The following is a 10,921-nucleotide window of genomic DNA, read 5'->3' as shown; positions in this document are numbered from 1 at the left end:
AAGTCGGTTCGGGTTCGTATATCCTGGCCCAAATGTGATCCATGCAGTTATTAACCCAACCAAACCAATAAAGCGCGCCACATTTCAACGGGATGGACTCAGGATGCGCCAAAACAAAAGACATTTGACATATTCACGCACAGAAATGACTAGATAATATTGACTGGGTGGTTTTTAGGTCCCAAACATGGATGTGTCCCAGCAGTGACTCAGAGAGACGGGACGTTGTTGTACTGCTTTGGGGGGAACGCGTCCACGCCGCTGTGGCACGTGTACCAGCCATTAACAAAGCTTTTCTGGAAGGGGGAAGTCGAGTGGAACGTCCGTGCGCTCTGGCCGAACGCGTGACCCGTCTGGCCGCAGGGTTGCTGCGAGGACTGGGACCTGTAGCTGCCTCTCTGGAGCAACAGCGGCTCCAGCAGGGGCTGCGACCTGTGCGCGCAGCAGTCCAAACTGCTGTCCGACGCGTGATGGAAACGTGACCTCAGGGTCGAGTCGCCTCGACTCTCCTGGGACAGCGGAGCATCTTGGGTCGAGGTCGGGCTGATCCGGGTTCCATCCGGGACTCGGATTGACGCTCCACTCGCGGCGCGACACTCGTCACCGGTACGCGCGTCACCGCTTTTGGCGTCCGGGGCCTTGTCGCCGTGGAGCTTCATGTGCTTCCGCAGTGAACTCGGGTGCGTGTAACACTTGTCGCAGCCCCTGACCTTGCACGTGTACGGCTTATCGCTGGAGTGCACGTGAGAATGTTTCTTTCTGTCGCTGCTGTTCGCAAACCTCCGGTTGCAGCCGTCGAACTCGCATTTAAAAGGTTTTTCACCTGGAGGTGAAAAGAGAAAAGGCGCGTTATCAAAAAAGATGCGAGTCCTACACATTTCCTGGACTGATGTCCTCACATTGTTCCGGTGCTGTCCCAGAAAAATGACCCCTGTAAACTGGAAATAAACCTGAGATAACAAGCAACCTGATTGGCTGCTGTCGGTCCGTGATTTCACCCACAGAGTCTGTTCGGGTCATATACCTGGATTATATCACCTTAAAAGGTCACGTTGTTCTTATGAAGCTCCAATAGTGCATGCGCAAATACTTGCTCTTAAACTGTATAGTTCCTCATCCATCCTATTTGGGCGCACGCAGTCCTCGTCGCAACAAGTGAGGCCGTTAATCTGCAGAGTAAATCAACAAGGTTGTGGCGAAGCGCGCACTGACCATCACGAACGTGTCACAGCAAAGGCAAAGATTTGTATAGCTCGACGTGAATTCAGGCTCACCGCGTCCCAACGAAACGCACCGACGCACCGGACAGTCAGGATGGAGGACAAAACCAAGCTTAATCATCACTTTGCATCTAAATGTCCGAATGTCCGAAATGCATGTCGAATATTTTGACATAAATGATGTCTGCTTGTGTCTAACACATAGCACATCCAGGAAACACGTTAAAGGGAAGAGAACTGTTTTATTTCCTCCAGGTTCTTCTTTTTATTTATTTTTTGGCCATTGATTGAATTTGTTAATTGATTTTTATTTAATTTCCTGCATTTCAGATTACCGCAATTCTCATGGGTGAAAATAAACTAAAGATGCACAAAAAACCTTTTAATGGAAGACAATAGGAGGGGGGGGGGGGCTATGATTTAAAATTTAAACTCGTTTTATTACATATTGTTTCAGTGTTTGGTAAAAAAGGGCGCAGGTCCCATTCGGAAACATTAGGAGAAGGTCATTAAAAAAATACTTTATACTTTAAGTAACGTGACTCGTTCCTTTTGTGTTGATAATGACTTCCCTTTGTTGACTGATGCCATCCGTTTGCTCAACATCGTATTTCCTACTACATCACTGCGTGTTCCTGCGCACGGGAGACGCGTCCCGGGGAGGCAGCAGCAGCGTAGCAGCTACGTCACAGCTCTCCGGTGTCCCGGCATTTATTTAATAATTTCACTGAATGAATTGAGAGAGGCACCAACACCACGAGGCCTGCAGTGCAGACTCTACTCGTTTCTAACTGGCTGACTACTGCTCATCCATGATTCAGGGAGCCTGCAGGACCCCCCCCTCCCCCAAATCCCAAGGCAACAAAAATCTTTGCATGACGTTTTAATAAAAATGTAGGTCTTAACATCAACAACATGAAAAAACATTTAAATATTATTAATAAAAAAACAAAACCCAATATAATAAAATATAGAATGGAAGAATTAGAAAATCAAAATGCGTCATCGTGAATAAATAGGAACACTAAACATGCATAAATATGCACGTCATTAACGAGCATGCAGCTTGAAATAGCTAAATGTGCGTTACAATGGCTATAATTATAATAATAATATATTATTATTAGTGTCTCGGTATGACTGTTAACTAACCTGTGTGAGTCCTCTTGTGAATCTTCAAATTCTCTGATCTTGCAAACACTTTCTTGCAGCCATGAAAGGGGCAGGGAAAGGGCTTCTCCCCTGTGTGCACTCTGACGTGGTTCACCAGCTTGTATTTGGCTTTGAAAGGCTTCCTGTCTCTCGGACAATTCTCCCACTGACAAATATATTCAGAGTGCTCTGGTCCCCCGACATGCTCCACTGTCACATGGGTGACAAGTTCATACATGGTGCCGAAGGCTCTGGAGCAAGGCAGCCTCCTCGCCCCCTCCCGGCAGTCGCTCCACCTGCACGCCAGCTCGAGCTTCACTGTTTGTTTGGAGCACCTGAGGAACGCGTCGCCTCCTCCGCGCTGCGTCGCCATGTTGACGGGTTTGTAGAGACCCAGGAATTGCGTGACAAGCTGCTGGCTGTTTCCCTTGTGGCTGACAGCTTGGCCATAAGGGTGAGTCCGGGCGAGGAGGTCGCCTGGTAGCCCCAGCATCATCTGGCCGCCGAGCTCTGGAGACGCGTCGGTGGAGGAGGAGGAGGAGGCGGCGGCGTGGGCCTGCTCCTGATGATAACCCGTGAAAAAAGAATGGCTCCTGGTGTCCCTGCAGCCGTGAAAGTCACGGTACCGTCCAAACCCGCCATGTTGGGTCGCTCTTGATGCCAGTGGGTCAGTGACGGGTGGCATGCCGCTTCCAGACAGGTCGCTCCCAATGATAATGCCCCGAGGGCTGCGCTCTAAGGCGCGATGGACGGGGTATCCAGAGTCTGAGAAATTGGGAACCGAACGGTCAACATATGCGGTGAAGCTCGTCCCGGGGTAGTCTCGCAGATTGTGCGAGGGGCAGAGTTTTAAGGGTCTGCCGCCAGTGGGGTGTCCCATGTTGTGCGCTCCTGCCAAAGGTGGCGGCGCCACGCTGGGTTCAGCGTTGCGCTCGCACGAGAGAGGGCAGCCACTAAACCCCGAGAGGCTTGTCATGTTGGGTTGTGAGTTTGGCTATCGGAGTTTGCAAAAAAAAAAAAAATCAAACCACTTCAGCACTCAGGAAGTTCAGGTTCCACCCCCCCGTCTGCGTGTATATCATCTGCATGTGGATTATTATTCGCCCTGAACTTCTCCAGAGGTACCAGACTCAATTTGGTTAAAGTTGGTGCGAGTCCCTTCCGTTCTCTTTGCCCTCTTGATTTGTGGCAATAACGGTGGTAGTAAAAAAAAAAAAAAAATGCTTGGAAAGAGGCCACGGTGCAAATATAAAAGCACAGCAGGCAAACCTGCTTTTAAAAGGGGGAGCGCTGGGATTGGTTTGGAGGCGCCGTGATTGACAGGATCTGGGTTTGTTTTAAAAGGGACACGCAGGCGTTCGCCGCACGACTCCGTTTTCAAATCTCTCAGAGAAAACGCTTTGAAATGTGCCGCGATACTTGCAAACACGCTGCTGCCTCTTTAACTCTGGGCGCATTCTTATGAGATGCCTTTCCCCAAATCTCTCTACATCTAGGCCTATCTGAGAAACGTGCAGGTTAATCTTTAATAATAAGTCACATCCTGAATCTTGGGAAACACACAAAAAAAATGTTGCGGGCCTGATCTGAAAAAGTAAAATACATGGTGACAAGAAAAATGCGCCATATTGGAAAAAACAAAAGTCAGGCCTGCAGGAAACTTTAATTTATGTTTAAAATGATTTAAAATACAATATGCACGTGTTCGTCTTTATATGTAACCATAGAGAGTTGAGGGATTTCCTCAAATTGAAATACGATGTTGTTGCTCTCAGAGAGGAAAGAGCATCGTTTCTCTCTACTTTTATTTTTATTGTATAAAAAATTTCTCCTCACGTCCAAAGATGAATATATTAAAACTTGGATAGAACAACAAGTACAGCTCGAAACACCACCAAAATAATCTTAATTAAAAAAAAAACTTAATTCACACCATATATGTTATACTGTTAATATGTGAGCCCCTCTTCAACCTGCACACCCTTTATTTATTTTTGAGTGAAATAAAGAAGGACTTTGCGTCTCACAGACACAGTAAGAGAATAAAAGGTTGCGCACAACGCAGATTATAAAACGTGACCAGCAGCAGAGAACACGCCTCGGTGTCTCTGGGAAACGCGCATAAACATCCTGACTTCGGGGTGCTGTGAGGACAGCAGCTCTGCGCGCCACTCGTGCGCCGCGCGGCTGCGCGCACTGACGTGTCTCTGACGCTTTCGACGCACTTTATTCTACCAAGACCGTGCAGGTAATCCCAATTGTGTGATCACTTGTCTCGTATTTAAATCCAAACGACGGGGCGTGGCCCGCTGCTCGTTGGTTTGGGGAGAAAACGCTCAAAAGCTGCAGCATGTCTGAAATTTGCTCCAAAACGGGGAGAGAGAGATCCGTTTTTCCACGTTTTGGACGCTAACGTCACCTAAAGAAACAAAGCAAGGGGGCCCATTTGACATACTGCAAAGTAGGAGACAGAAATGTCTTAAATCAGCCAATATAGCAATGGACGGTCATGTTTGTCGACCTTTAACCCGATTCATTTCCTTAAACGATTGAGGGTTGAAGGCATTTAAACCCAAAGTTTCCAATCTGTCATTCAAGAAGCGTAAAAGACTGACAGATCTCCGCCCCAAAGATTCCTGCCCCACATTTGGGACTATGGGGAAAAACTGCATCTTTAAAGGGCCCGCTAATATGAGGGAGTTAATAGTGCGCCATTGGCCTGCTTGACAACTGAACTGGAGCTATTGTTTTGCATTAAATGCTAATCACATAAACATTTGCATAAATGTTTAAATGGCTTTTAATGTGCTCATAACTTCTATAGTTTAACCTCATAAGCAATAGGTCCGGGACAACATAATAAACTCATAAAAGGGTTATTTAATTAGTGTATAGGGTATTTAAAATCTGCTAAATACGTTCAACACAAATTTAATACAACCATCCATAAAGATGGAGTGCTACGGTTAGTTTCATTGTAATAATCATCTTAAATCTGATATAAGAAAATAGTCAATTCTACAAAACCGTGATTCGTGATTATACAAAAGATGTCTGTTCAAATATCTGCATTGTAATATTTTCCTTTCTGAAAACCCTCCCAACTCTTTATCAGGTAATTCATGTTGGTTATACCTGACAGTAAAGTGACTGCAGCAACACAAACTGTCACTCACAACAATCACAACATTTGTGTCAGGGATTATTCAGATGCCAGAGGTCATGAAATGAAAGACAAGGGAGGGAAAAAAGTACACAGAACATAATATAGAAAATCAGTTGCAGTATAATGCCATAATACACAACGCAAAGAAGATCAAGCCCAATATACTGTAAAACCCAGATTCACACAATATTGTCTTCCATATTTTGCACCATGCATGCAGGTACACATACATGTGCTTAAATACATATGATTACTGTATTTGGCATCCAACCAAAAAAGGATCCAACTGCTACCATGCTCATGAGTCTCTGTGTGTGACAAAGAGACAAAATGATTGTGTGTTTGTACATGTGGTGCAGATAGCAATGGATCGGTGTATGTTTCAACAACTGCAGAGTTCTAAGACGTTACATTTGATGAAGGATGGCAGAGCACCTTCTAGCCATGAAGGTTGGGGATGAATCCAAAGACATACAATGTACAACAGCAGACACTCAAGACCCAACTGACCTAATAACGTATGAAATAGAGCCGATTTGCGCAGTACTGTATGAACGTAGAATACAATAACTTGAAGCAAAATATATGTTGTATTCTCAATTATAAACAAAGAACACACGAAACGTCTCAAACAACGTCTGGCAGAGATGCAATACAGCAAAGCGTTACATTGTGATAATGTCAAATGACTATTCAATCATCATTCATGCTTTGTCATCACCAACTCCTCCCACATTCACTTCATCACCCATATGGACTACATTGACCACAAAATACAAGCCTTAATTTAAACAACTGTCTTGTGAAACCATTTGACATTTGAAAAATGAGTTGAGGCAAATTTTACTTGATAAGTATTCTTTCACTGACGCAAATTCAAGCGGTAAGTATGGTGTCTTATTTTAATCCATGAAATCTGCTGCATTTTAGTGTGAATGCGCAAAACCTTTATATAACATCTTTTATACAGGGTTTTAATATAACTGAAAAAGATAATAGGGGCGCAGAACACAGCGACCCATTTTTAGACTGTAGTTCAAGGCAGCAAAAACCTGAAAGTTAATTCAACACTAACAGCATTGACCATATTGTGTACAATTTTAGTATAGTAAAAAATCCAATACAGTAATATCTGTTATAAGGAAGTAATATTGGCCATTTTATACCATTGTTTTGGGGCGATGAAGATCTCACATTTTGTATTTTCTTTGGTCACTAATGAGTTAACTTCAAACTTGTCGATAGCACGATAGGCCTGAGCAAGCCAAACATAGTAGGCTACAGGCCAGCGAAGGAGGACTAAAAAAAATACAAATAAAAACAATATTTAGCGGTAAGAAAAAAATCCTAAATATTGAGCCAATTTATTTATATAAGAATATCATTATCATGCAGGCAATATTCAAATATACACCAAATTAACCTTCATAGCTATTCTGACTGCAACACTACATGGATAAATGTGAATTATTTACCATTTAGCCTGATGGTTATGTTCTGCTCTTTTCAAACAGCATGGGCCTCCTGTCAGGGTGTATATGCACGCTATACAGTATTGCGGTATTTTAAAGGAACGCGCATGCTCAGTTTGAAGATTATGTTCCAACCAATTGGAAAACCCAACGCCCAATGAGGTAATTCCAGCAGCAGCAACTAAAACATTAAATTACGCATACACCTGCAGAAACTGCTCCTAATTTCGTGAACCGCCATTGAAGATTTATTTGTGCCAAAAGAAACGTGGACTATTTTTTTTGCATTTAAATTTAGATTCATTAAGAATATATGTAAATCTTTGGATTCCAAACAAAAAAAAATATTAATGTGTAAGAGTTAAATAGAACTAGATTTAATAGATACAAATAGACTCAATCGAAGTGACGATGTTACTGAACGACAGACTGGAGGATTGGATGCTGCAGAAACGGTTAGCAGAAGTACAGCTCTGGGGTCTGAGCCGCCCCCCCCCCCCCCCCCCCCCCTATTTTAAACTGCTGCCATTTAAACGTGAAAAGTAATATCAATGTTCATTTCAAGCATACATACAAAAACGGAAAAGAAAATGATGCACTATTTATTATTCTTCCTCTGCCCTGCATGTCTTGTTGTGATGCTGGAGAATTGTAATTGATAAGTGCGTGTTGAAGCACTCTTTCGTCGAATTCCGCATTTTAAAAAATAAAAAATAAAAAATTCAACAACCACCAGAAGAGACCTGCATGCAGTGGTGTTAAATTTAACTCCCTTAGCAACAGTTGCTTTGCGTTGGGCCTCGTTGATGACAGCATCCCTTTCTTCACAGCTAGAGCTCGCTGCCTCGCTGCTGCTCTGTCGCTCACAACATTTGTGAGTCACCCTAAACCACATTAATTCATTATTACTAAGCGATAACGCGGCTGCGAACACCGCGCGCAACTTTAAGTGGCGAATGGCGTTTCAACAAGCCAATAAAATATGGAGGAAAAAACTTAACAGGCTCCTTGTCACTTGTGAAGGTTCACAAAGGTCGTCATAAATCTCATACTGCAAAAAAAAAAAGGCAAACTCATCTGTGTGTGTGCGCGCGCGCATTTCGGCGCGAGTGCTCGTGGCGCGTGCGTGCGCACAACATGAGAAGGAACGAGTGTTTGAAAGAGTGAGAGGGGGTGAAGTGTGTGTGTGCGTGCGTGCTTGTGTGAGTGAGAGAGAGAGGGGGAGGAGAAGGGTTCAGAAAAAGAGATGAACAAGGGAGAATAAAACGCGTCCACGTGATTTGCAGTCTTTAACTTATATATATTTTTTCCCAGTAAAGTTGTCGAGCAGCTGTTTTTACGAAAAGCGCAAGCGTTGACCTTCGCGTGCACGACGGTCATAAAAACACAAGTACTGTATATTCAGGTCCTTCAAACAATTCAATTACCATATGAGAAATATCTGCTCACTCCAACAAAACCAAACAACCTGCACAGGCTAAATATAATAAATTGTTCTGATTTACACACTTCCACGGGCCACGCATGGCCCTCGATCCCACGCGCTGCTCACACAGTTAGATAAGTTAGATAAAACTCACCTTTTCACTCTATAACTCTTTCTCGGGGAAATGTTCTGGAGTGAATGCGGTAGCAGAATGAAGGACTGATTTGAAGATTTTTTTTCTTCTTATTTTGGTGGTGGCGTTGGTGTGGGTGGGTGAGTGAGGGGGGGGGGGTCCAGATTCCCTAAAATAAAGAACGTGAGCTCCTTCCTGGGACAGATTGAGGGGGAACATTTTGTGAAAGCCTCGGAGTTAAAAAGCGCCGCTTGAAGCTTCAGCGCGTCTCTGAACTTGATCAGGTTTTACGTCCTGCAGCGACTCAGCGGGTCTGAAACTTGCTCAATGGCAAAAAAAAAAAAAAAAAAAAACTCAGGATATTACAATTACTGCCATCTTTCTTTCTGTCTTTTATTCCTTAGTCTTACACCCAATAGGGCTTTGGGGACACCCCCAACCACACAAACACACACACACACACACACGTACGCACACACACGTACGCACACACACACACACACACACACACACACGAACCACCACCACCCCGTCTTCACCCTCCCCTTTCAAGCGGCTTCAAGAAAGGCACATTTTGGAGCAGCGCCAAGTACATTCACGTTTAAGAGCAAAACTCATGAGGAAAAAGAAAAATAACACGAGAGAGAGAGAGAGAGAGAGAGAGAGAGAGAGAGAGAAAGAGAGAGAGATAATACTTTTCAATTTCAATGTCTGGTTCTAATCACCTTAATGCCAATCACAACTTAAATATTTGTGCAGCTTCTGTTTTGTTTGTTCAGGCAAAATAAATAGTTTAGGTATGGGACCACTGTGACTGCGTTTGGTTGAATACTGGTGTTTTTGTGTGTGTGGATTTTTGAAGTATTCAGCACATACACACACACACACAAAATAAATGTCCCTCATTAAACCTCTATAAAATATCATAGGAGCCACTAAAACTTTGAGCGAAACTTGCTGTTAAAACGCTTCAGTGGGTATGAAATCCTTTATGTTGTAATTAATTTTAGATATACTCTCGTGGAGTTTCTTTTGGCGAGTATATCACCTAATGCGCATGCGCGAGGTGAACGCTATCGACACTCAGAACTCACGCGCGCCGGTTTGAGGCATCTCTCCGCTATACCTGCACGGATAACGGCCGCGCGTAAGAGCCAATGAAATGAAACCAATCGACGCGACCTGCCATCTTCAATACCAAACCGTGCCAATCGCCAGCAATCTAGCCAATTAGCGTCCGCCGTGCCCGTCACGTGTCGGAGGGGTAGCTGAGCGCGGATTGGCTGTCGCGGCGCTGCCTCCCGAGTTCATTTATGTTCTGGGAGTGAGTGATTGACTTTATCAGTCCAAGGACATCATCCGCCAGGGAAAGGGGGGGAAGTTTGATCCTCTTTCTCACGGATCGCAGTCACCGGGAGTTGCTTCTCCCAACTCTTTACGCACCGGATTCTTTCTCCGTTCTGGCTCGCCGTGGTCTTTTATTTCGGGATTTTTCCTCATACGTAAATCTCAGCGCGCGGTGTCAGCATCTTGCGCGCTCCGCTAAACTGGATTTTATTTTTATTTTCTGTTTTCATCCCCTATCCTAAGTTTGCTTCACATCTCACGACTATGCTTCTTGACAGCGGTCCGCAATTTGCATCTTTAGGAGTGGGGGGGTTCGGGACACCGCGGCACCACGACATCGGGAGCAGAGACTCCAGTCTGGGACTGAATCCTTTCAGCGATTCCCCCCACTCCGCCGCGTTCAAAATCAGCCCGGTGGCGCACGACATCGCGTCCAGCCAGACGTCAGCCTTCACCCCGCAAGCCCCTGGATATGCCGCCCTGGGCCACTCTCACGGTGGACAGGTGGGCTCGTACGGTGGAGGAGCGTTCAATTCAACACGGGACTTTCTTTTCCGCAACCGGGGTGTCGGGGAGTCCGCGGCGCCGAGCGCGCAGCATGGAATGTTTGCAGCTCCGGCAGGGAGCCTCCACGGGCCGCCGGGGATCCCCGATAACCCCGGGCATCTGTTGTTTCCAGGGCTTCACGACCAGGGGGTGAGCCACTCTTCACCGGGTGGACACGTGGTTAACAGCCAAATGCACCTCGGCTTACGCGGGGATTTCTTTGGAAGACCCGACCCGTATCGCCCCGTCGCAAGCCCACGGACAGACCCATACGGGACTCAGCTCCACAACTACAGCCATCCGATCAACATGAACATGGGGATGAACGTGCCGACGCACCACGGCCCGGGGGCCTTCTTTAGGTACATGAGGCAGCCGATCAAACAAGAATTATCCTGCAAATGGATCGACGAGAATCAGATGAACAGACCCAAAAAGACTTGCGAGAGGACTTTCAGC

At 45.3% G+C, this 10,921-nt stretch overlaps 2 protein-coding genes across 2 annotated transcripts in view; one reads left to right on the top strand and one right to left on the bottom strand.

Annotated features, from left to right (window-relative positions):
• Positions 1-209: 209 nt before the first annotated feature.
• Positions 210-3,348, bottom strand: zic6 (zic family member 6). Its single transcript, XM_068740566.1, has 2 exons — positions 2,373-3,348; positions 210-823 (listed from the first exon to the last, which is right to left on the bottom strand). The coding sequence occupies exons 1-2, from the start codon at positions 3,346-3,348 to the stop codon at positions 210-212; spliced, it is 1,590 nt and encodes a 529-aa protein (XP_068596667.1).
• A 6,832-nt stretch (positions 3,349-10,180) lies between these two features.
• Positions 10,181-10,921, top strand: part of zic3 (zic family member 3 heterotaxy 1 (odd-paired homolog, Drosophila)) — a 2,984-nt gene continuing 2,243 nt past the window's right edge. The window contains exon 1 of the mRNA XM_068740682.1: positions 10,181-10,919. Within this exon, the coding sequence (XP_068596783.1) occupies positions 10,181-10,919 (739 nt within the window). The remainder of the gene's footprint in view (positions 10,920-10,921) is intronic.

Source organism: Brachionichthys hirsutus, chromosome 6 (genome assembly GCF_040956055.1).
Source record: "Brachionichthys hirsutus isolate HB-005 chromosome 6, CSIRO-AGI_Bhir_v1, whole genome shotgun sequence".
NCBI classification, from domain to species: Eukaryota; Metazoa; Chordata; class Actinopteri; order Lophiiformes; family Brachionichthyidae; genus Brachionichthys; species Brachionichthys hirsutus.
The sequence above is the reverse complement of the archived record's forward strand: the minus strand, read 5'-3'. Positions and strand labels throughout refer to the sequence as shown.

What these genes read in the sequence shown, in the direction of transcription:
- zic6 (XM_068740566.1), bottom strand. Translation starts at nt 3,348, where the DNA reads ATGACAAGCCTCTCGGGGTTTAGTGGCTGCCCTCTCTCGTGCGAGCGC. An exon ending in TCACAAGAGGACTCACACAG is followed by an intron (nt 824 to 2,372) that starts GTTAGTTAACAG and finishes TTTCACCTCCAG; the next exon opens with GTGAAAAACCTTTTAAATGC.